Source organism: Oncorhynchus mykiss, chromosome 13 (assembly GCF_013265735.2).
Source record: "Oncorhynchus mykiss isolate Arlee chromosome 13, USDA_OmykA_1.1, whole genome shotgun sequence".
NCBI lineage: Eukaryota > Metazoa > Chordata > Actinopteri > Salmoniformes > Salmonidae > Oncorhynchus > Oncorhynchus mykiss.
Genome location: NC_048577.1, coordinates 42,698,332 through 42,724,601, shown reverse-complemented (window position 1 = coordinate 42,724,601; position 26,270 = coordinate 42,698,332). Strand labels below are relative to the sequence as shown.

Genomic DNA, 26,270 nt, shown 5'->3' with positions numbered 1-26,270 from the left:
GCACCGCAAATGATAGATCACTGGAGAAGCACATGCTTCTTACAGGCTGTGTGGCTTGTACAGTAAATAGGATTGGTTAAGATGGCATAGCAGATGGACACAGGCTTATTTGAGTGCATGTGACGTGGAGTAGACACAGGAACCCGTGTGAACGGTGTTGGGACACCTGAGGATAAGAGGCCATTCTGTATAGATGGACAATTCTCAATGACCACAAGACAAGTAGAAGCCAATACTTTAATCTTTATTATTAATCTTGTTCTCTTTTTAAATAAATTTCTTTGTAAAATCTCAAAACGAAACACTGAACAGGAGTGTTAAAGCCTGTCTTAATTTAAAACGATACACAAAACATATAAACACACGGTAACTCTTTACTGTGTCTTGTAAACAACCCCCCACCACTCCACAGTTTGATAAGATTTGGCATGTCCTTTTTTCAATACATATGCCTTCAGCTCTTTGTCATTAAAATTAAAATGTTTATTATTGCAGTTCGGACAATAAAAAAAGACAGTCTGCAAAAATAATATTAAAATGAGAAAATAAAACTAAGCATTAGTGCCAATGTTCTTGAACACAGTCAGCAGTATACCAATGCACTCAAAACAGATTTATAGACCTTCTGTAAGCAGCCTCGCACACTAATCATGACAGGCAGTAACATGCACACTACATTATCCTCACATTCACACACAGGGGTTTATCACTTGGTCTCATTCATACACACTGAGTATTCCACACACAGTATCCCACTCTGAGAAATGCAATGTTGCCTCATACTGCCAGAGTTTCAACAATTATCATAGTAACAGTAACAAACGTGATTGAGAGAAAACAGTAGGAGGTCAGCATTTGAAAGGAACAATCACATTTCAGTATTCCACTGTTCAAAATAAAAACCTTACAAAACAGACACTAACATACACAATAAGACACAGTTCTGTCATCAATCAGAGCAGTGTGTTTGCACGTGTTTTGATTCAGTCTCCATAAGGTACATGAATGGAAACTGCAGGTTGTCCTGCATCACGTAGTTTTCCTATATGACGCGAGTAATGCTGTTACAGTGCCCATCTGTCCGAAGGCTAGTTTGTATTTGGTGTGTGCATGTGTATATAAGTCTGTCATCAAATCACCTACTAAGCACAATGCAATCCAGCCAGTCTCTCAGACCGACAGACTTTAATTTCAGGTTCAAGTCTAGCAGTTGTAGTCTTCATCTGTGGAAAAAGGCCTTAAACATCTAACAGTCCCTGCATATGTTTATAGAATAGCTTAAGTCTGGCCATGAGAATGTGTGTAAGCATGTCTCACATTTCTGCGTGTGTGTTTACGTAGTTATATTTAGTCATTTATATGTATTTGTGTTTCCCAGTGTATGTCGTGTGTCTAAATATATTCTTATGTGAAGGTGTGTCAGATGGAGTCAGCCCCTCCTCCCAGCAGGTCACCAGGCAACAGGGCAGCTGGGCTGCCCATTTGGTGCCTGTCCTCCATTTGGGGTGCACCCCACAAGCTGCTGCTGGAGTAACCTGGAGTCACACCACCCCAGAGCCCAGACCTCCCTCCCTCTACCCGTCCCACCCCACCCCCTACCCCTTTCCCAGCCCCGTTGGCACTCCACTGAGCAAAAATACCAAGCCCAGGACCTTGGGCTGAGGTGGCCTCTGGAGAGCTGCCAGTTCCATCCAAACTCTGCCAGCCGGAAGGCCCCACACTACCCAGAACCACTCCTCCCCCGCTGTTCCCACCCAAATTGTTTCCTGCTCCTATTGCTGCTCGTTCACTCCCCGGGGAGCCCCCTCTGTTGCCCACCGCTGTGCGCGTTCCTGACGAGCCCTGGGCTGCCCCTGCCACTGGGCTGGCCCCCTCCGCTCCTCCAACCTGGGAATGTGCAAAATAGCGAGCCACTTCCTCCTCACTCACAAATTCCGCTAGGATTGTGGTGTTTCCCAGAACACACCTGGAGAAAACAAAATAGGGCAGTGTCCTTTAGTAAAACAGGTGAAGTAGTAGAACATTTACTAACTGAATGGTCATCAGGCTCTGATTCAGCATTATAATCTGAATGCTGAATGCTCAAGATTGCAATGATTAATATATTTTTTGCAATGATATAAATCAAGCAATAACTGATTTTTAAAACATGCTGCATGGAGCTAACATTAGGGCAAATTTGTAAATCTTTCATTACAGGCATTACACTAGTCAGCAGCCCAGTGTTTGTTGGTGTGTAGAGGGGTAGTAGCCTACATGTGCAGTGCACCCTGAGCCTTGGCTGCTTCCTGACGTGTGCTGTAGCGAATCAGGGCGCTGCCCTGGGTCAGGCCGAGGTGAAAGGTCAGCAGGGGGCCATGCTGCATACAGATAGTCCGTAGTGTGGAACCATCGATCTGTAGGGGAACAGAAAACTTAGTGGGATACCAGTGTGTCTGTGGTGGGCAAGTGTGAGACTGTTTAATTATACTGCCTGCCCTTTTACATTCTCCCATTCTGTTTTTCCCTTAGCAGCCCTTTCATGCCAATGCCATTCATGCAATCCTTAATTGATTAAATGGATCAGCCAACTTCACAATCCAATTACACTTTGGTCACGCATGACACTGGGTCATTTGATAGAATATTGGTGCTCCCTGCTCATTGGTGCTAGTGCTAACATCTTTATCAATTCTCTGTCTGTACCTGAGGGGTGAGGTTGCTGAGCAGTAGCCAGCAGCTGCCTCTGGAGGCCACACCATCACTCCACGCTGAGCCTACGGAAGAGAGAAAGAGGGTAGTCTTCCAATCTTTTTTGTCTGTTGTAAAGCCAGTATATAATAAATATCTTACTACAATGAGTTCTGAAAACCCAACAGCTATACATTATTTTGTATCAAGTTGGCCAGGAAACAGTTAAAATCGCTACAGGGTTGATCCAGATATACAGTGCCTTGCGAAAGTATTCGGCCCCCTTGAACTTTGCGACCTTTTGCCACATTTCAGGCTTCAAACAAAGATATAAAACTGTATTTTTTTGTGAAGAATCAACAACAAGTGGGACACAATCATGAAGTGGAACGACATTTATTGGATATTTCAAACTTTTTAACAAATCAAAAACTGAAAAATTGGGCGTGCAAAATTATTCAGCCCCTTTACTTTCAGTGCAGCAAACTCTCTCCATTAGTTCAGTGAGGATCTCTGAATGATCCAATGTTGACCTAAATGACTAATGATAAATACAATCCACTTGTGTGTAATCAAGTCTCCGTATAAATGCACCTGCACTGTGAGAGTCTCAGAGGTCCGTTAAAAGCGCAGAGCATCATGAAGAACAAGGAACACACCAGGCAGGTCCGAGATACTGTTGTGAAGAAGTTTAAAGCCGGATTTGGATACAAAAAGATTTCCCAAGCTTTAAACATCCCAAGGAGCACTGTGCAAGCGATAATATTGAAATGGAAGGAGTATCAGACCACTGCAAATCTACCAAGACCTGGCCGTCCCTCTAAACTTTCAGCTCATACAAGGAGAAGACTGATCAGAGATGCAGCCAAGAGGCCCATGATCACTCTGGATGAACTGCAGAGATCTACAGCTGAGGTGGGAGACTCTGTTCATAGGACAACAATCAGTCGTATATTGCACAAATCTGGCCTTTATGGAAGAGTGGCAAGAAGAAAGCCATTTCTTAAAGATATCCATAAAAAGTGTTGTTTAAAGTTTGCCACAAGCCACCTGGGAGACACACCAAACATGTGGAAGAAGGTGCTCTGGTCAGATGAAACCAAAATTGAACTTTTTGGCGACAATGCAAAACGTTACGTTTGGCGTAAAAGCAACACACCATTCCCACTGTCAAACATGGTGGTGGCAGCATCATGGTTTGGGCCTGCTTTTCTTCAGCAGGGACAGGGAAGATGGTTAAAATTGATGGGAAGATGGATGGAGCCAAATACAGGACCATTCTGGAAGAAAACCTGATGGAGTCTGCAAAAGACCTGAGACTGGGACGGAGATTTGTCTTCCAACAAGACAATGATCCAAAACATAAAGCAAAATCTACAATGGAATGGTTCAAAAATAAACATATCCAGGTGTTAGAATGGCCAAGTCAAAGTCCAGACCTGAATCCAATCGAGAATCTGTGGAAAGAACTGAAAACTGCTGTTCACAAATGCTCTCCATCCAACCTCACTGAGCTCGAGCTGTTTTGCAAGGAGGAATGGGAAAAAATGTCAGTCTCTCGATGTGCAAAACTGATAGAGACATACCCCAAGCGACTTACAGCTGTAATCGCAGCAAAAGGTGGCGCTACAAAGTATTAACTTAAGGGGGCTGAATAATTTTGCACGCCCAATTTTTCAGTTTTTGATTTGTTAAAAAAGTTTGAAATATCCAATAAATGTCGTTCCACTTCATGATTGTGTCCCACTTGTTGTTGATTCTTCACAAAAAAATACAGTTTTATATCTTTATGTTTGAAGCCTGAAATGTGGCAAAAGGTCGCAAAGTTCAAGGGGGCCGAATACTTTCGCAAGGCACTGTATATTACCTGTCCCAAATCTTGAATCCTGACTGCCCCCGCCCTCTCCCCAGCCCCTGGCCAAACGCGGGGCTCCGCTGCTCCATGGGGAAGTCGAGGCCTGTTTCTGACTGGTCAGTCCAGGAGGGGGGCGTGGCAGCTGGGAACTGACGTGACTGGTCTTCCACGGCTTATTGTGTCCGATGGGCTCTGGGGGCCAGCTGGGTTTGTACTCCGAGTACTTTGCTGAAGAAACAAGCACGACCAAGGGAAACATAACTAATTTCAATATATCATCAATTTACAGAGCTTTGGTTAGCAGCTCATGCTGTCAAATATGAGACTTTAAAGTTGTTCATATATTAGAGAATGTCACCTGTGCTGTGTGCATTGCCAAGGGGGCTGTCTGAGGCACTGTAGGGCCAGGCACCTGGTGAAGGCAGCAAGGTGTTGAGGGAGGGGTTTGGCCCTGCAACAGAGAGATAGGATGTGTCAAGAAATCCTGCAATACAACATATGTTGTGCCGAGGGCTGTGGCAAGTCATGAAACTGTCAGTTGGTGACTTACAATCAAGTAACTGTCACAGTAATTGATCGTAAATTAACAAACACATTTGGTATCTCCTGGCTTCCACACAGCCTACAAGCCACTGCTGTGCACGTTTCTGATGAGCCCTGGGCCGCCCCTGGGTTGGCCCCATCCGCACCTCTAACCTGGGAATGTGCAAAATAGCAAGCCACTTCCTCCTCACTCACCACCAGGATTGTGGTGTTCCCCAGAACACAAGGGAAACATAGCTAATTTCAATAAATTATCAATTTACACAGCTTTAGTTAGCAGCTCAGTCTCAACTATTGGACTGGATCTTAAAGTTGTTCATATTAGAGAATGCCCCTACCTGTGCTGTTGCATCCCCAGTTGTGGGATGCAATAGATCCCAAATTAATACGACCACCAGTATAAACTTTTATTTACGCAATGTGGCTGACGCAACAGATCAGAACATTAAGGCTATTTCTTCACATTATAAGCAGAGCAATGAGCACAGCTATAAGCGCAAATGTTCCATTAGTAGAAAACACCATTATCAAAAGTAAGTGAATGCAAATATGCACGTAATGAATGCTTTGATTATAAAAAAGGTGCATTTTCAGGGTGAAAATTATCCCCAAAATTGAAAACGCACTCACTGCTCATGTATGCTATTAAGGCTCTACACCCTTAAAACTGATTGTGCTTAAATTTTAAGAAGTTATTTGGCCACTTTAGTTGCTAATATTGCCACAAAGGTTGCACATTTTTGAGAATATATGCAAATGAATATTAATAGCATTTAAATGTGTTTTTTTGCATTGGATACATTTACCATATGGTGACAAACTTTTTACCTTATAAGTAGACAATTGCAAATTATTAAATACTTCCAATAGAACAAATATTTGTTACGAGTTGAAGTTTAATTCAATGAATTGTGATGTTCTCACTGAACAAAAAAAAGGAATATTGAATGATACATCGCATCTCCCAAAAACATTTTCAACATATCTGTAAAATGATAGTCTAGAAACTAAAGCATTGGTTGTCTTCCTCTCAGGCTTCCATGTCTTCTCCCTGAACATCCTCAATGTCCACCTCTTGAACATCAGACTCTGAGGCCTCATCTTCACTGTTACTTTCCAACCCTGTTGAGGATGGCTCATAGTTAGGCTCAAAAAGCCTCAAATTTGCCCGGATATAACCACCAAATTTTCAACCCTTGTATTGGTCAGCCTGTTGCGTGCTTTGGTGTGTGTGTTCCCAAACAAGGACCAGTTGCGCTCTGAGGCGGCTGATGTTGGTGGGATTTGGAGGATAATGGAGGCAACATGGGAAAGCGCCTCAGATCCACAAAATCCCTTCCACCAGGTGGCTGATGAGATATGTTGGCACGACTGCAATATTGCATCTCCATCCCAAAGCCCTTGCTTGGAAGTGTACTTCACCAGACTGCCAAGAACCTTGCCCTCATCCAGGCCAAGGTGCCGAGACACAGTGATGACACCATAGGCCTTGTTGATCTCTGCACCAGACAGGATGCTCTTGCCAAGCATACTTGGGGTCCAACATGTACGCTGCAGCATGTATGGGCTTCTGGCAGAAGTCTTCACACTTTTTGATGTATTTCAAAACTGCAGTTTCCTCTGCTTGGAGCAACAGTGAAGTGGGCAGGGCAATACGGATTTCTTCTCATACATCTGCAAGCAGAGTTTCAACATCAGACAGGATGGCAATGTCTCCCTCAATCCGTGCAATGGCTAATGCTATAGGTTTCAGGAGTTTCAGGCTGCTTACCACTCTCTCCCAAAATACATCATCCAGGAGGATCCTCTTGATGGGGCTGTCTGTATCGGCAGCCTGTGATATGGATGTTTCTTGGAGACTCCTTCCCCTCCAGGAGACTATCAAACATGATGACAACACCACCCCAATGTGTATTGCTGGGCAGCTTCAATGTGGTGCTCTTATTCTTCTCACTTCGCTTGGTGAGGTAGATTGCTGCAATAACTTGATGACTCTTCACATACCTAACCATTTCCTTGGCTTTCTTGTAGAGTGTATCATTGTTTTCAGTGCCATGATGTCCTTGAGGATCAGATTCAAATGCATGAGCAGCACAGCCAGTGGGTGTGATATGAGGGTAGGACTCCTCCACTTTAGACCAAGCAGCCTTCATGTTCGCAGCATTGTCTGTCACCAGTGCAAAGACCTTCTGTTGTCTAAGGTCATTGATGACTGCCTTCAGCTCATCTGCAATGTAGAGACCGGTGTGTCTGCTGTCCCTTGTGTCTGTGCTCTTGTAGAATACTGGTTGAGAGGTGGAGATGTAGTTAATTATTCCTTGCCCACGAACATTCAACCACCCATCAGAGATGATTACAATACAGTCTGCTTTCTCTATGATTTGCTTGACCTTCACTTGAACTCTGCATCCAGAAAATTAGTAGATAAAGCATGTCTGGTTGGAGGGGTGTATGCTGGGCGAAGAACATTCAGAAACCTCTTCCAATACACATTTCCTGTGAGCATCAGAGGTGAACCAGTTGCATACACAGCTCGAGCAAGACATTCATCAGCATTTCTCTGACTACGTTCCTACATTGAGTCAAAAAAAGTCTGATTCCAGGAGGACCATGAGCCGTTGCTATCGATAAGGTGTCTGATTCATAATTTTCACCTCGACTAGAAGTTGTCAGAGGTTGCTTGTTGTGAGCGCTGAGGGAACTTTATGCACTTGGCCAGATGATTCTGCATCTTTGTTGTATTCTTCACATATGATTTGGCACAATACTTGCAAATGTACACAGCTTTTCCTTCTACATTAGCTGCAGTGAAATGTCTCCACACATCAGATAGTGCCTGTGGCATTTTCCTGTAAAGATTAGGGGGATATGTATTAAAAAAAATAAAAAAATACAATTCCATGTACAGATAAATAGTTAAGCAGTTAGATTAAACAACTCCTTCCTAAGATAAATGTTTTAAAATGAAATATGTATGGAAACAGGTGGATTAACACTCCTCAGTTAGCAGGCTCATGCAAACTAAAACCCACATGGTATCAAAAAACTAACTAGCAGAAATTGTTAAGTTAGAAATGATTTAAACATTTTGCTGTAGGCTCCTAATTACTAGTTAACAAAAAAATAATGTCATACAATATATTCACCCCACCCAGTGTTGTAATCAAAACTTACCAGAAAGCATGTAGTCCTTGGCTCAGACAATGTAGTAGTGTGGGCTCAACAGCATCTCATTAGTGTGCAAGATCTTGAGAATCAGCTGTACATGTGATGGAAGAGTGTGCATGCAGAGGATTGCAATTCCATTGAATTGGGGATAGTTTAACCAAAATATGCCACAAGACCTAGAATTGCCTTATATGTATCCTACAAAAAAAAGGTTCACACGCTTTGAATTTAAGCAAAATGCCCCAAATTCCAGGGCTCAACTTCCCATGGGAAATTTCCAGACATTTACCGACCCTTTGCAACCCTAATTGTCACCCATCAGACTAAATATATATGTGAAATTTGTTTTGATTTAATACGGACCATTGTCGTGCACCTGTACCAAAACAGAGGCAGCAGGATTTAAAAAAATGTAATCTTTGCACTTAAATAGTGAATGGAGGATGCTTTTCCCACCAGGCAGTCGACTGCCTTTGTGACCACCAGTGTGATAGTAATACGGTCCCTGCAACAGCCCAAGGTGTGCAAATAGGTTTAATCTCATCCAATACTTACACAGAAGCAGTGATTAAACAGTGAGTACCTGTGTTGTCTCGCAGTAACTGGTGGTCAGAGTCACTGAGGCTGGAGGGTCCATGGGAGCCCAGAACACTGCCAGGGGTCATGTAAGGGTCAGACTCCGGGTCGGCACTCTGGATGCCTTTCCAGGGCACTCCAGGCTGGAACTCTGTCACCACAGAAACCACAGGGAAGACTACTGAGCTTGGCAATATTGACATTTATTAGAACTGCAATGTTTCATACGTCCATTTCAAAATTGTGCATTAGGGGTACTGAAAGCAACTTACCTGGGGGCCAGCTGGATGTCCCAGCCATGCCCATCTTGCTTCCAGGGGTACGGTGCCAGTTGTCAGAAGGGCCCTGAGGGGGCATTCCCAAATCATCAACCCCGAGCAACTCATACTGTGAATATGGGGAGCCCTCTCGAACTTTCATGGCCATGGGTAAAGGACCTGCAATAGCACACAAAACAAAAACAGAAATACAAATAATTTGTCCGTTTGACATGGCATTTCCTTTTATGGCTTTATATTGGTATGATTATTCGTGTCATTTGCTAGATATTGGACTTTAATGACTCACCATTCTTGTGATGGGCTGTATCTGGGGGAGAAGGGGCCGGAGAGTGACCTTCCATCATCCATTTGAAGCGGGACTGCTGCCCTCCATCCTTCACCCCCCCCACCATGGAGCCCAGCTCCAGCCCAGACAGGTTGCCTCCGGGAGCAAGCCCTGAGATACCGGGGGAAAAAATGATCATATGATTCATTCAATGCAGTCATGAGCAAAGATGATGGCTGTGTTGGTAAAACTTGGGCCAGTGTAATCCCCCTGAAATCAAACATCACGGAATAGCTGCTAGGGGATTTAAATGAAAGACTTGGGTCACGGCAACAGTGATATACGAGCTACGGTTTACACAAATTAGTTGGATATGATTCAGTAATGGTTTGCCTTTGAAATCATACTGAGTAGACTGCTCTAAACTGACAGATTGGACTGAGATGTGTTAGAGAGATAATAACAAAGACCAAACCTAAGCAACTTACCAGAGTACATCCCCTGAGTTTTGGCATGAAGATCTGACAAGGGGCCACCCATACCAGGGTGGGGCATCGAGTCTGCCATCGGCTGTTTTGGTGCCCCTCCAAGAGATGGGGACAGTTTGGAGCTCCCACTGCCTCCGCCCACCACTTCCTGTTGTTGCTGTCTCTGTTGTTGCAGAATAGCCATGATTCTAGCCAGCTATGAAGACATCGGGTAAGAGAAAAGATTGAAAACTATGTACATAAACAAAACATTGCATCAAGAGACTAAAGACAAGCTGGCTAGAAACCTACTACACACTGAAAGTGTAGCACAACTATTGAATCTAATATTTAAATTAGTTCGAACTGCTATATGTAGTGATAAGGCACTACACTACTATGGGACGTTCAGTACCTGCTGTGGATCAGGCTGCTGGCGTATAGGCTGGGGCAACTTCCTCTGGTTCTGCAGGAGCTGCTGCTGCTGTTGCTGCTGCAGAAGAAGCTGACAAGCCTGGGGGGGTATGGAGTTGACAGGCACAAAGTAGTTTTACTATTCTATTCCACTGATAGAGCCAGTGTAGTAGCAGTTTTACAGTGGCAATTACTTGATATCCAATCAGTAGAAGATTATTTGAATTACTGAGCAAATTTGAAAATTGTGATAAATGGTTCAGACGGCCTGAACCACAACATCGAGGCGGAGACGATACTTACCAGGTGGAACTGCTGCACATGGGGGTAAATGTTACTAAGCACGGCAAGTTGCTGTGGGGAGAGCTGAGGTGGGAACACCCCTCCTCCGACACCAACTCCTCCAACACTGCTGCCAGGAGAGGGTATCTGCTTTAGCATCGGGCCCGGCACCTGTGAGGTGAAATAAGATAAAAATGAAGCATCACCATGTGTATTAGGACTGTGGATGCTGGAGAAAGAAAAATGCTCTTAGATAAAGAACGTAAAGCTTTGTTAGATAACCTGGCCAATATTCCAAAATGGTAATCTAAAGACAAGATGGAAAATATATTGTTATTGAATGTTAGAGCACCTGCTCATACCCCACGTGGAGCAACTTTCTAAATAAAAACATTACAACACAGGCAACGTACCTGCGCAGACAAGAATTGATGAGGGACTTGTCCGCGTAACCCTTGGGAGGGGTTCATGGGATGCATCCCAGGCTGGTGCATTCCCCGAGACGGAGGCATCCCACCGCTGCCACCAAATAAACCATGACCACCCATCTGGAACGATGGATATATAGAAGAGTAGTTAAATATGAAATGATAAAAAGTTAAAGTGAGAGCTGCTAAAAGGAAAAAAATCTATAAAGTAAGTTGACAAAAAAAAAGCTAGTTGATGTTAGCTGGCTAGCTAATGATAGGGTCAACATATCTAGCCTCCTCCACCTAGGCCAATCGACGGATCACGCAAACTTTGCTAAGCATAGCTTCAAGGACACCTTGAACCCTTTGACAGGAGTATGACTCACTTACCTTGTCACTGTAAGGCCCCATGTCTCCAGGCCCCATGTCTTTGGAACTGGGCATACGGTAGCCTCCGCCACCTCTTCCTCCTCTCCGCATTTCACCGCTGTAGTCGTTCATCCCTCTCTTATCTCCTTCCAACTTTTTATCAAGACTCAAGTCTTCGCCCTATTAAAAATAAGACACTTGAGTTTTTACTCAAAGTAACAGTGTGATCAAAGACTTAGTAACTTAGTTGTCACGATCTGGTTAACCATCACTATAAACACTTATGTTTCAGCATTTTTTAAACATTTACTAACTTAAAGATATATCTTCAGAACTACCCATTTCTCAACATCTTGAGAATTGATGCTACTTAGCTAGTTCCAGTTGGCTAACGTTAGCTACTAGCCATGCTAGCATGTAATTACATTCCAATTCATAGTGAGATACTATGTGCATCCACAAATAATAAACTATATAAATTAATGCAAAAAACTGCAACGCCTCTACTCCTGTGTGTTTGGTGGAGTATGGGAACCGGGTGCACATCTACTGTATGCGGTGCTCATTTCACCCCGGAGGACTTCGATGGCTTAGTATAACCAGTGGAAGGCAGGATTCATAATGAAACCAGGTGTTGTGCCGAGCGTTATTTGTGAAGACTGCAAGCTCTATTTCAGGGTTCCCCAACTGGTGGCCTTATTTGGGTCAAGTTGTGTGCAAAAACAATTATAATAATCTATATAAAAATTAAAACAAATGGTATGGTTCATTGGACATAAGACTGTAAAAACAGCAATAAATCAGTTCCAAGTGAGTTTTATTTTGGAAATCTGTTCCAACTATTCCCAAGCATAATAAAGAGACAATCGTATAAAAATGTAAGCACGGTTTTAAATTATTATGTTGTAGTCAAATATATCTGTTGTTTGGGCTTGCCGTGGATCATTTGCAGACTACGAATGATTTGTAATTATGTTCCGGTCCCCCAGATCGTCCACTCACAAAAAAAAAAAAAAAAATGTAATAGTCCTGCTAAATCCAGTTGACGATCCCTGCTCGATTTCCAACTGGTACATCGAGTGTCAGCAGTGATGAGAAACCATGTAAATTCAATGTGGATTTACTAAATGCATGCTCTTCAACCGATTGCTGCCTGCACCTGCCCGCCCGTCCAGCATCACTAGTCTGGATGGTTCTGACCTAGAATATGTGGACAACTACAAATACCTAGGTGTCTGGTTAGACTGTAAACTCTCCTTCCAAACCCACATTAAGCATATCCAATCCAAAATTAAATCTAGAATCAGCTTGCTACTTCGCAATAAAGCATCCTTCACTCATGCTGCCAAACATACCCTCGTAAAACTGACCATCCTACCGGTCCTCGACTTCAGCGATGTAATTTACAAAATTGCCTCCAACACTCAAATTGGATGCAGTCTATCACAGTGCCATCCGTTTTGTCACCAAAGCCCCATATACTACCTGTTAACTCGAAATGACAAGGTTCCAGTTTAACAAAGTTTACTATACCATATATACCCACTACAAGGTTGCCATTCCACTCAAGGCTAGGTCCATCAACAACCAAACTTCCCACGCAGGCGCACTCGACAGAGTGATAGCCCAGTAATAACAGAAATATAGGGAAACTTAAAACATGAACTTAACACTACCCACCACTGCGACCTAAACACTCTCGTTGGCTGGCCCTCGCTTCATATTCGTCGCCAAACCCATTAGCTCCAGGTCATCTACATGTCTTTGCTAAGTAAAACACCGCCTTATCTCAGTTCACTGGTTACCATAGCAGCACCCACCCGCAGCACACACTCCAGCAGGTATATTTCACTGGTCACCCACCAAGCCAATTCCTTCTTTCGGCGACCTTTCCTTCCAGTTCTCTGCTGCCAATGACTGGAACGTACAGCAAAAATCGCTGAAGCTGGAGACTCATATCTCCCACACTAACTTTAAGCACCAGCTGTCAGAGCAGCTCACAGATCACTGCACCTGTAAATAGCCCATCCAACTAACTCATCCCCATACTGTATTTATTAATTTAGCTCCTTTACACCCCAGTATCTCTACTTGCACAGTCATCTTCTGCACATCTATCACTCCGGTGTTTAATTGCTATATTGCAAGTTCAAATCCCCGAGCTGACAAGGTACAAAATCTGTCGTTCTGCCCCTGAACAGGCAGACCCACTGTTCCTAGGCCGTCATTGAAAATAAGAATTCGTTCTTAACTGACTTGCCTAGTTAAATAAAGGTAAAATAAATAAAATAGAAAATAGCGTAATTACCTCGCCACTATGGCCCATTTTATTGCCTTAACTCCCTTCTCTTACCTCATTTGCACACACTGTATAAATACTTTTTCCCCCTACAGTTTATTGACTGCATGTTTGTTTATTCCACGTGTAACTCTGTTGTATGTGTCGAACTGCTTTGCTTTATCTTGGCCAGGTCGCAGTTGTAAATGAAAACTTGGTTAAATACCTGGTTTAAATGTTTATTTATTTTTTAATTAAATTCACCTTTAACTCACTATTGGATTAGCATGCAGACTATCCCTCTGAAGTCCTCTCCTTGGCTCTTTGACTTTGGTAGCTAACTCAGCCGTCAATTGTTAAGTCTCCCCTCTTCACTTTATATCTGCTGTCTTTTGTTTTGTTCTCTGGCTTACTACTTAGCCATGTCGACAGTGGTGATTGGATAGCTAGACTAGTTAGCTGGCAGGCAAAAATAACAAAATTAGCTGGCTTGCTAAGATAACTGGTAACATTATTTGATAACGGGACATTATGTATTTCTAAAACTTTGGTTTACTTTAACATAGCTGTAAGCTAAGTGTTGACAGCAACTGGCTGACTCAAGCAGTGCTAACCAAATGTTCCCTCTAAGCTGCGCGCATGCCGCACAGCTCCCTGGGACTGCCGCGCAGAAATATCAGCCCACAGAGATGCACAAGATATAACTTCACTGCTCTACAAAGTTGAGTGGTCACCAACTGGTCAATCATGATCGACCGGTTGATCGTGTTGGCATTGCTAGTCGATTGCCAAATAAAAACCTAATGATAAAGCATTGAGTTACTACTTTTACCGCTGTTGCCAGTAAGCGAACCAGATTCAGCTGCCCTGTGCGCCAGGTAGGAGAACTGTTGCCATTTTGAACTATTTTATGTGTCTTAAGGCACAATCTCTGCCTTCCCGGTGGGCCCAGAGAGCAAATCAAGTGCACTATAGGTCTACCGTTGGCCAATCAGATGGCTCAGATGACTGTCTGCAGAAACGTAGCAGGCATAAAAGGAAACTACAGCAAAGTTGATACTGAGTTTTCAAAACCATGACGAGACTCGGCGAATACAGCAAAGATATTTTTTTATGAGTGGGTTCAAGTTTAAGTCAGCGCTGTCAACACTTTGTATTCAATACTTTTAAAAGCCATAAAATGAGCATTCTTCCCATTTCCACTCAGTGCTACAACAGGCACTGCACCAGTAATGAATGACCACTGTCCTAGAGTTTTCCTTGTTAACACTATCAATGTTTCCCTTTACTGTGGTAATTGTGATCGAATCAATGAAATATACCAAAACAAGATTTATGTATGCAGAACGCATCGGAGTAGAATACTATTGCATTGACACTCACTAGTCAGCCCGTACACTACACAGCCCGGGGCGGCATAAACAAATCAGAGCTGCAGTAGCTCTATTTGCAAATAGACCATTGCCATATATGGGTCTGTGCCATTTACTTTAAACTGGACTGTGTTTACGGCATGAGCAGTCATGAGTAGATGGAGTTGTTTTGAGATCAAAGAGTTGCATGTAGCCAGGTGCACATTTTGTTCATATTTGTTTTATCCTTTATTTAACTAGGCAAGTCAGTTAAGAACAAATGCTTAATTACAATGACGGCCTACTCCGGCCAAACCCCCCTATGGGACTCCCAATCACGGCCGGATGTGATACAGCCTGGATTCAAACCAGGGACTGTAGTGAAGCCTCTTGCACTGAGATTAAGTGCCTTAGACCGCTCGGGAGCTCCTTTGCTAGTTAGTAAGTTATTAGCCCAGTTATAGATAATTTATAGTCAGTAATAGGGGAGTGATTGCTTCCTACAAGAGAACAAAACATGTACATTTCTAGACACCAGAGATGTTTTTGTCTTAAAGGGGTAGTGTTGTATTTTGAGACAGGCTTGAATAAGCTAAATAGCCAATAGGCAGAGGGCTTGCATTATAGGGAATAGACTGGCTTGCCGGGTCCTCCATATTATGTCACACCCGCAAATGTTTTTCCGACATGACTTCGGCATTCTGATCAGTTCTATGTAATAACTCGAGAAATTGAAAAGTGAGGTAGGTGTAACTTTGTATTGGGACTTTTGATGAGTATTCTAATGCAAATCCATGTCCTTTATTTATGCGACCTATCCTTCAACAGAAAATGCATCGTCACCATCCTTTCTTCCGAGACATAATTAATAGGGCTTACCATGAGTCCCATATTTTGGAATTGTCGTGTCATTGGGTTCATCCAATTGTCTCCACCTCCACCCTTTAGGGAACAAACACACAAACATGCAATGTAGCTAAACATAATCCCTCAGAGAGATGTCTTTCATAGTTCCACAGATTAGGATATAAAAACAAAATTTAGCAAACAGACCCTAATCACAACATACCTTGCTGTTCCCTCTCTTTCCCCCAGGGCCTTGCCCCCAGCCACCAGAGTTGTAGTTGCTGCTGGTCTGTGAGCCTGTGCTGTTCCAAACTCCACCAACGTCCTCCTCCTCATCCCAACTGGAGTGTCGAGAGGCTGGAACTGGGCCCTCTCCTTTGCCCCAGCTCTCTTGCACTGACTTTGAGCCTATGGGATATGCAAAAAGGGATCATGCAATGTCCTAAGGAGTAACAACCAACAACACATTTGCCTTACAATGAAAACTACTTGAAGTGTCTTACCTGAGTTGGATGAGGGGTTTCCCCAACCAGCAGCTTTGCTTGAGTTATCTGGGTCTCCCCAGCCAGATGGTGCAGCAGAAGTTTGACCCCAGGAAGCAGTGCCATTATCCACAGATTGTCCAACAAGGTTGCCACCCCCTCCCCACATACCTGGGCCTGGTAATACAGAGAAGACCATATTAAAGAATCTGCCAGAAATGCACGTTGTTGGCCTTCGAAGGAATAAGTTGGGCATAGCTTACCCATTCCAGGTGCATTGCCAGGGTTTGAGTCACGGTTAGCTGGGATCGCAGGCTGTCTCCTTGGTGGTGGCTGTTGTACAGATGTAGGGGGAGCCTGTTGAGTTTGGCCTTGAAGTGTCGGTGGAGGACCAGAGGGGGCATTATTTTTGTCCCACAGGTTCACATTCTTGCTGTTGTAGCAGGTGGGATCTCCCCAAGCTGAAGTGCCATCATCAATCTCCATCTTGCGGCTGATGGACTGAGGGGAGGGCTCCTCCCACCCGCTTGGTTCAGGGGACTCAGCAGGCTCAACAGGGTTCTGAGGGATGGGGTCAGCAGTCCAGCCCGAGCTTTGGTTCTGATTCTGGGTGGGAGGACCTCCTGACCTGCCCAAGCCTCCTGGTGGCTGTTGGGTCTGCGATTGGTGTTGCTGTTGATTTGGGGCTTTCAGTTTTGCATCTTGGCTGTTTGGTATCTGTGCTGAATGTGGCTTCATGCACCAGTCCTGGTGCGGTTTGCCGCCCATGTCACCTCCACTTCCCCAACTCCTCTGTGGGCCTCCGTCATCGATGTTACCCCAAAATCCCTTGTCTGTGTTGCCTCCACTTCTGCCCCTACCTTCCCCCCATCCCCCACTGACTGTCTTGGGTTCACGCTGCGCCCAGTTGCCTCCCCCTCTTTGTTCCCATCCACCTCCCTCCCTACCCATCTCTTTCCAACCCCCTGCAGTCCCCTTCTCCTCCTGACCACTTCCCCAGCCACTCCCTCTTCCACCACCCCGTTCTCCGAAATCTCTCCAGTTACTTCCTCCGCCCCCTCTGCGGTCTCTCCCCTCCCGCTCCTCACTGCCCCAGCCTTTGCCATGGCTCTCTGAAGTACCAACGTCGCCCCAGGCTCCACTTGTCTTTCCCTGGCTGCCATTAATATCTTCCACTGGCATCCTGGAGGAAGCAGAATTCTGCATGTTGGATGATGGAGCACAATTTGACTCGTCATCCCAGCCACCCTTTGAAGGTACAGGGCCAGGACCAGTGTTCATAGTAGGCATGTGGGCCCCAGCAGATGGTTCAGTAGTCATTGTGCTGTTGCTTGCGGGGTAAGTAGAAGATCGACCAGTAGAATTAACGGCTTGAGATGGAAATGCAGGGGAACTGCTTCCCTCATTTTGACTGGCTGATCCTGTATCCAGGTCCCAGGCCACATTCTGCTGTACCTGGATCTGCCCCCATCCGGTGTTGGACAGCACCCTAGGATCCAGGTCCGACCGGCTGAGCATGCTCTGTAAGGCCACTTCAGGGTTGGGGGGTGGGTTGCTGGAGCAGTGGCGGGAATGCTCCTGGTGCCGATTGTGACTCCCAGCCCTGGACCCTCCTCCACTAGAGCATGAGGGGCCTCCACTTCCTCTGCCACCTTGACCTGCCCATTCCCCCACAGCACCAACCCCTTTCTGATTGTCCCAAGCTGTTGTCATAGTAGCAAATGTTGGTGAGGCAGAATCCTGGGATATGCCGCCATCACCACCACCTCCACTGCTGCTGCTGCTCTCGCCTCCACCGCTACTTCCTATTGCTGGGTTGCTGGAACCCCTGACACCTGTCGACCCCTGTGTACCGCCCCAATCCTCCTCTGTAGCCCCATCCCATGCTCCCTGAGATACCACTGGGGTATTTGAGCTAACATCACTTCCCCTGACCCATGCCTCATCTCCTGCCAACCCAGCTTTCTCAGCTTGGCTGCCAAAGCCCCACATGTTGGCCTCCTCCCCCTGAGCTGCATCTCCACTTAATCTGTCCCACCCGTCAGTCTTAGAGGCACCTGTGTTGAGGTTAGAGGGGGGAGGCAAGGCTCGCCATGAAGAGGAAGAGGTTGTGGAGGAGGATGACGAAGCAGAGAGATTCCCGCTCCCTCCAACAACCCCACTGTCCACAAGTACTCTGCCTCCTTGATTTGGTCCTTCTCCAAGCTCCGGCCCCAAGCCCCCCCAGTCCCCATGGAGATGTGCTCCATCCCTGGCAGGCATTTCATGGAGTTGGTGCTGATGGCTAGCTTGATTCGCAAAGGAGAGTGGATGAGTATGGGTGGTACTGGCAGAGAAGGATGTTGTGATGGATGAGGGCACAGCTTCAGTGGTAGCTGCACCAACCCCTGTCGTTCCATCCTGCACAAGGGCAGGCCAGGCTGAAGGGTTGGCATTAGGGTTGAAGTTGGCACCAGGAATTCCACTGAGAGGGCTCTCCTGAGCCCCAGGAAGAAAAGAGACTTTGGAATTGTTGAGCACTAGCCCCTCTGTTGCTGCAGCTGCCACTCCAATTCCAGGCTGACTGGAAGAGCCCCACACGACACCAGACAGGACACATTCAGTGAGTGACGAAGGGGAAGAGTGGGGTGGGGAGGGACTATCTGAACTCCCAGCTCCTGCCCTCAGATGCTGTTGGGTGCATTTGTCAGTCCGTGAGGCACTGCTGTTGTTGGGGCCATCCAGCTCTGCTCCCTCAGTACCCACTCTATCCCCACCCACGATGCTGGGCCACTCTTCAAGGTCACTCCCATCCACGATCACCTTCTCCCAGCCCTGAAAAGGGGGCTGGCTGCCAGAGCCCACCCCCCATGTGGAATTTGCATAAGTTGAAGAAGCAGCGACTGAAGATGAGGGTGAAGAGTGGGGGGGTGAAGGAGAAGGTGAACCCAGATTGGGATCTGTAGATAATGAGCAAACATACTTTGTTAACTTGAGGACCGTGTTAAGGTTAAAACAGCATGTTAATTACACTTGGACGAATATTCCTTTTACTGCTAACTTCAGATCCAAACCACATCCTTTCATTTCAATGTTGACCCACCTGTGGATCCAGATGTGGTTGCACTGGGGGCATCTCCCTGTGAAAGAGGGGGTGTGTCTCCCCTACAGCTGCCTCCCCCCAGCAGCATGCAGGACAGTGGTGGCTGGCCCCTCTTCAGAAGCACTTTGTGGTCCTGCTGACAGCGGAATCGTGGGGGCACCTCTCTGGGCATATAGCGCTGAGTTCCGGTGGGGGGCTGTCCGTTGGCCACAGCCGCCCGGTTTGCATTGTTCCCGCCCGTAGGAACAGCGAACCCAGTTGCAGGGCAGGGGGACGATGGTGGAGTGGGGCCAGGGCTGGGAGACACAGAGCCAGGAGTGGCTAGTGACTGCGTGGAGGTGGCCTTGGTTAATTCTGGCACTTAAAGAAAATGAAATGAATGAACGTCAATAAAGTCAAAGCTGGAATGCATCCTAATGCTATGTAACATATAAACTTGACTATTTCCTCCCTCATCCTTATCTTGTTTGATGAATGGAAGGGGTGTTACAGATGTACAGTACCAGTCAAAAGTTTAGAGGGTTTTTCTAGATTTTTACATTGTAGAATAACAGTGAAGACATCAAAACTATGAAATAAACCCATGGAATCACAGATACAAAAATACATTTTATATTTTTACATTTCAGATTCTTCAAAGAAGCCACCCTTTGCGCAAAGCTATCATGGCATTCTCTCAACCAGCTTCATGAGGTAGTGACCTGGAATCAATGAATGAAAAGTTAATTTGTGGAATTTCTTTCCTTCTTAATATATTTGAGCCAATCAGTTGTGTTGTGACACAGAAGATAGCCCTATTTGGTAAAAGACCAAGACCAAAGACCAAGAACAGTTCAAATAAGCAAACAGAAATGAAAGTCCACTGTTACTTTTAGACATGGTCAGTCAATACAGAACACTAAGAACATTTAAGTGCAGTCAAAAACCATCAAGATCTATGATGAAACTGGCTCTCATGAGGACCACCAGAGTTACCTCTGCTGCAGAGAAAAAGTTCAGAGTTAACTGCACCCCAGATTTCAGCCCAAATAGGAGACTGCGTGAAACAGGCCTTCATGTTCGATTTCCTGCAAAGAAACAGGCGCACAATTGGCCCAGCGTTGCCCGGGTTAGGCAGTCATTGTAAATAAGAATTTGTTCAAAACTGACTTGCCCAGTTAACTAAAATAAGATATATAAAAACACTACTGAAGGACACCAATAAGAAGAAAGTTGCTTGGGCCAAGAAACACGAGCAATAGACATTAGACAGGTGGAAATCTGTCCTTTGGTCTGGAGTCCAAATTTGAGATATTTGGTTCTAACCGCCGTGACTTCATGAGACGCAGAGTAGGTGAATGGATGATCTCCACATGCGTGGTTCCCACCATGCAGCATGGAGGTGGTGGTGCTTTGCTGGTGACAGATGTATTTAGAATTCAAGGCACACCACAGCAATACGCCATCCCATCTGGTTTGCGCTTAGAGGGACTCTGTTTTTCAACAGGACAATGACTCAAAACACACCTCCAGGCTGCGTGATTGAGTGCTGCATCAGCTCACCTGGCCTCAAACCAATTGGGATGGGTCGCACAGTGAAGGAAAAGCAGCCAACAAGTGCTCAGCATGTGGGAACTCCTTCAAGACTGTTGGAAAAGCATTTCAGGTGAAGCTGGTTGAGAGAATGTCAAGTGTGCAAAGCTCTGAGGCAAAGGGTGACTACTTTGAAGAATCTAAAATATAAATTATATATTTTGATTTGTTTAACACTGATTGCTACATGATTCCATGAGTTATTTTAGAGTTTTGACATCTTCACTATTATTCTACAATTTACAAAAATAAATAAAAACCCTTGAATGAGTAGGCGTATCTAAACTTTTGACTGGTACTGTATACACAGGACTACAACAACAAAAAACATACCTTTGACCTTTTGTTCAGTCACCTGAAAGTATAGAAGACCGTCAGTGCCATGAAACAGCCCACATATGATTGTAATGAATGTCAAGCGCTAATACCACAAGCAACTATGGAGCGCAGGTCAAGTAACTCATTATTGCCGTCACGACTACAACTAAAACACAGCCGGAACAGTGTGGCTCTGACTTTCAATGGGCCATGAAACTGGATCAAACACCAGACAATTCTGTTTTGAGGAACATACCAGAGCACTCTGAATTATGTAGGGCTAATTTCCTGATGAAAAGTGGTTATTATATACCTTCTGGGAAGCTTCCCTTTTCTTTTTATCCTCTTTCTTCTTTTTCTTGTCTTCCATGAACTGCTGTTCCCTTTCCTGATTCTCTTATCTGGACACATTTAAATGGATGTGGGCATTGATATTGGGCGACAGGCATCAACATCAAGTTACATACAATTGCTGCAACTTGCCTAAAAACGTTTAAGCAAAAGTTTATCAAAAGTAACTCTTACACAATTAGTTAAGGTTGTCAGAACTATAGTATTAAGCAGACACAACCTTGGCAATAGTCTGTGGTAGCCACCCTGAATTATTCATTTTCAAGCAAACAATTACAACTCCAAACATGCAACACATGCACACCAACAGAGGAAATTGCTGGTAGAAATATTTAATTGTCACGTAGGTCAAGGCCTAGCGAGCTAGTAGAGATGGCGAGAAGGTGAGTGTGCAGGATAGAGCGAGCTAGTTGGCTAGATGGGTCAGGTATCACGGGGTGGCATTTAGTTTTAGTCCCCCTGTTTGACTCAGCTTTACAAATGCGCTCCAATGAAAACGCTAGTAAGCTGAAAAATGTGGTCTTTTGAGTGCATGTATGGGAAACAAAAACAATGCAAGTTTGCGCTATGGGAGGCATTTTGGCAATTTGGACAAGAGCTTGTCCAAATTGTATAGTGGTAGTCTCGTCTGTAAATACAATTTAAGGACAGCAGTCAAATTAAGCCGCTCAAATTTGTCAGAGGTAAAGAACTAGCTAGCAAGCAATCTAATGTTGGAGTACAAAAAAAACTATTTATACTGTGTTATGTGGATCTATACGCGGCATTAAATAAAAAACAATTCCCATAATAGTTAACGTTACATTATGCTAGCTAGTGCCACTTAATACAAATCAGCTAGCAGAAGCTTGCCTGGTGGTATCGCGCTGACGTTTGCCAAGGCCTATTCCAGCCTCGAGCTCGAGTACAGAGTAGCCCCAAGCTGGACACCCGGTGGCGTTGGACTTCGAAAAAAACGGACGAAACAGACTCCGCGAGAACAAAGTCACGCAACGACACAAACGTGTGTTAACCTAGCTAGCTAAATTGTTAAAATAGTATTGACACTAACTAGCTGTAAGATAGCCCTTTCGTGCGAGCGACTGACGTCGTTAACTGCCGCTCAAAAGGTAAAGCCTAGTAGGGAACACGACGTACAGCTGCCGGCTTGCTAACCAGCTCCCAAAGCTAAGCTCCATACATAGTTTAAAAATAAATACAAATTTAAAAAAACACCCATACATATCGGCTACACAGATATACTGTTGATTAGCTGAGTATTCCGTGCCTATCAAAATAGTTAATAGCAATGTTAATTGAATTGTGTGTTTCTCAATTACACACACACACACACACACACACACACACGTCTGTACAATCAACTGTCGTTTTTGGACTGAAGTGACTGACAAGGCCAAGGAAGCTACGATAAAACTTCAGTGACGTTCTCTGTAGCTAACTTAGCTGACTGACGTTAACTAGCTATCGCTTATAACTTAACATGGATAGAAAAAAAATAGCACACACATTTTACAACATTGTAATGAACAACCTAACGTTACATCGTGTGAAATAATGTTTGTTACTCACCTCAGGAATCAAACAAAGTACTTTGTGAAATTCTTGCAGACCTATTTAGCTAAAGCTAGTTTAGCAATCTAACGGTAGTTCAAGGCTAAACCAAATAAGAAATAACATCCCCAAAAGGCGAAATGTTAACAATCGCGAAATTCAGTTAACGTATATCCTTTCGTACGAATGTAGTTTTCGCTGTAAACTACACATGTATAACCTCTTGGTGGTTGCAAAGCGCTGTGAGGTCGGTTAGTTTACTATCGGCCATTTTGCTTCTCTGTGCAGCTTGTGTTGTTGACCAGAGGGAGGGGGGCTGGATGGATATCTGCACTCTGCAGCAAGGGGGCGTATTCTCGCCTAAGCGTGACGTCATTTACATCCAATTAGCCAGAGTGTTATCAGAGATGACACTTCTCGAGTTTGGTAGAAAAAGTTGTAAGCCAAAGCAACAGTCCAGGACCATAACTAGACAGTGGAAACTGAACAACCTCTGCCATAACTCAGTGAACTTAGATATTGCAAAACAAAAACTCATCAATGATTTAGTCATTTCTCATCTTTGGTTTACAGTCAGCTCCCGAATGAGATAATAATACGTATAATCAATGCATTCACTCTCTTCTCTTCATCATACATTTTCCAGAACACAAAGTATATACTGTATCATGAGACTGACCTCAAAATACCAGCCTCATTTGACTGCTTATTTATACCCTCTTGTTATGTGACGTTTCCTCGTGTTGTTGCTTTTCTCTTTTGTTGCCTAGTGGCGTCCGCATGCTTCCCAGACGGAACAGTTAGTGCATATATTATGATGACATTTTGTGACGTTTTTGTTTGTTCTGGACCTCGGCATGTTTTTTTTCAGCAGTTCAGGCACACCATTATTTTCTCTCGAGGCAAGCGGAAGTCGGTCGATGTATTCTACGCCCCCTCATCGGCGATTGGTCAACAGTAGGGATACTTCAATGATGTACCTAACGTCTCAAAGAGAAACGACTCGTGCTCATGCATGTTTATTCCCTTTTTAGTTTTTTTTTATTTAACCTTTATTTAACTTGGCAAGTCACTGGAGGAATAATGCACCAAATATCCTAGTCAAATGCAAAATTGCGCGACTAAAATATCCTTAGCAAAAACGTCAACATGAATGCGGTGTTCAAAACTGGTAACTCGGAAATCTCCTATTTCCGACTTCAGTCGGTTGGAAACAACTGGGAACTCGAAAAAAAACGAGCCAAACGGGGAAAATAGATTTGGACGGTTCCCAGTTGTTTTGACCTCGGCATTATTAATTCAATTCAATTCAAGGGGCTTTATTGGCATGGAAAACACGTGTTAACATTGCCAAAGCAAATGAGGTAGATAATATACAAAAATGAAAGAAACAATAAATATTAACAGTAAACATTACACATACAGAAGTTTCAAAACAATAAAGACATTACAAATGTCATATTATATATATATACATATACAGTATTTTAGCAATGTACAAATGGTTAAAGGACAAAATATCAAAATAAATAAGCATACAAATGGGTTGTAATTTACACTGGTTGCCCTTTTCTTGTGGCAACAGGCCACAAATATTGTTGCTGTGATGGCACACTGTGGAATTTCAACCAGTAGATATGGGAGTTTATCAAAATTGGATTTGTTTTCGCATTCTTTGTGGATCTGTGTAATCTGAGGGAAATATGTCTCTCTAATATGGTCATACATTGGGCAGGAGGTTAGGAAGTGCAGCTCAGTTTCCACCTCATTTTGTGGGCAGTGAGCACATAGCCTGTCTTCTCTTGAGAGCCATGTCTGCCTACGGCGGCCTTTCTCAATAGCAAGGCTATGCTCACTGAGTCTGTACATAGTCAAAGCTTTCCTTAAGTTTGGGTCAGTTACAGTGGTCAGGTATTCTGCCGCTGTGTACTCTCTGTTTAGGGCCAAATAGCATTCTAGTTTGCTCTGTTTTTTTGTTAATTCTTTCCATTGTGTCAAGTAATTATCTTTTTGTTTTCTCATTATTTGGTTGGGTCTAATTGTGCTGCTGTCCTGGGGTTTGTGAACAGAGCCCCAGGACCAGCTTGCTTAGGGGACTCTTCTCCAGGTTCATCTCTCTGTAGGTGATGGCTTTGTTATGGAAGGTTTGGGAATTGCTTCCTTTTAGGTGGTTGTAGAATTTAACGGCTCTTTTCTGGATTTTGATAATTAGTGGGTATCAGCATAATTCTGCTCTGCATACATTATTTGGTGTTCTACGTTGTACACGGAGGATATTTTTTGCAGAATTCGGCATGCAGAGTCTCAATTTGGTGTTTGTCCCATTTTGTGAAGTCTTGGTTGGTGAGCGGACCCCAGACCTCACAACCATAAAGGGCAATGGGCTCTATGACTGATTCAAGTATTTTTAGCCAGATCCTAATTGGTATGTTGAAATTTATGTTCCTTTTGATGGCATAGAATGCCCTCCTTGCCTTGTCTCTCAGATCGTTCACAGCTGTGTGGAAGTTACCTGTGGCACTGATGTTTAGGCCAAGGTATGTATAGTTTTTTTGTGTGCTCTAGGGCAACAGTGTTTAGATGAAATTTGTATTTGTGGTCCTGGTGACTGGACCTTTTTTGGAACACCATTCTCTTACTGATATTTACTGTCAGGGCCCAGGTCTGACATAATCTGTGCAGAAGATCTAGGTGCTGCTGTAGGCCCTCCTTGGTTGGTGACAGAAGCACCAGAACATCAGCAAACAGTAGACATTTGACTTCGGATTCTAGTAGGGTGAGGCCGGGTGCTGCAGACTTTTCTAGTGCCCGCGGCAATTTGTTGATATGAATGTTGAAGAGGGTGGGGCTTAAGCTGCATCCCTGTCTCACCCCACTACCCTGTGTGAAGAAATGTGTGTGTTTTTTGCCAATTTTAACCGCACACTTGTTTGTGTACATGGATTTTATAATGTCGTATGTTTTACCCCCAACACCACTTTCCATCAATTTGTATAGTAGACCCTCATGCCAAATTGAGTCGAAGGCTTTTTTGAAATCAACAAAACATGAGAAGACTTTGCCTTTGTTTTGGTTTGTTTGGTTGTCAATTAGGGTGTGCAGGGTGAATACATGGTCTGCTGTACGGTAATTTGGTAA

At 44.3% G+C, this 26,270-nt stretch overlaps 1 protein-coding gene across 3 annotated transcripts; it reads right to left on the bottom strand.

Annotated features, from left to right (window-relative positions):
- Positions 1 to 225: 225 nt before the first annotated feature.
- On the bottom strand, positions 226 to 23,997 carry LOC110486429 (trinucleotide repeat-containing gene 6B protein). 3 transcript variants are annotated; one of them, XM_036942433.1, is made up of 21 exons: positions 23,812 to 23,997; positions 21,544 to 21,631; positions 21,246 to 21,267; positions 19,341 to 19,700; positions 16,522 to 19,197; positions 16,280 to 16,435; positions 16,000 to 16,184; positions 15,810 to 15,872; positions 11,322 to 11,480; positions 10,935 to 11,069; positions 10,543 to 10,692; positions 10,241 to 10,339; positions 9,847 to 10,042; positions 9,380 to 9,529; positions 9,085 to 9,249; positions 8,820 to 8,963; positions 4,884 to 4,976; positions 4,538 to 4,753; positions 2,686 to 2,756; positions 2,257 to 2,396; positions 226 to 1,966 (listed from the first exon to the last, which is right to left on the bottom strand). In XM_036942433.1, the coding sequence occupies exons 2-21, from the start codon at positions 21,598 to 21,600 to the stop codon at positions 1,420 to 1,422; spliced, it is 5,784 nt and encodes a 1,927-aa protein (XP_036798328.1). In that variant the 5' UTR covers positions 21,601 to 21,631; positions 23,812 to 23,997; the 3' UTR covers positions 226 to 1,419. The 3 variants fall into 3 exon arrangements, with proteins under 3 accessions (XP_036798328.1, XP_021413703.2, XP_036798329.1); XM_021558028.2 differs by lacking the exon at positions 23,812 to 23,997 and adding an exon at positions 23,151 to 23,454; XM_036942434.1 differs by lacking the exon at positions 23,812 to 23,997 and adding an exon at positions 22,434 to 23,128.
- Positions 23,998 to 26,270: the final 2,273 nt, after the last annotated feature.

What these genes read in the sequence shown, in the direction of transcription:
- LOC110486429 (XM_036942433.1), bottom strand. Translation starts at nt 21,600, where the DNA reads ATGGAAGACAAGAAAAAGAAGAAAGAGGATAAAAAGAAAAGGGAAGCT. An exon ending in ATGTGCAGCAGTTCCACCTG is followed by an intron (nt 10,340 to 10,542) that starts GTAAGTATCGTC and finishes ATACCCCCCCAG; the next exon opens with GCTTGTCAGCTTCTTCTGCA. An exon ending in GACATCCAGCTGGCCCCCAG is followed by an intron (nt 8,964 to 9,084) that starts GTAAGTTGCTTT and finishes CTGTGGTGACAG; the next exon opens with AGTTCCAGCCTGGAGTGCCC.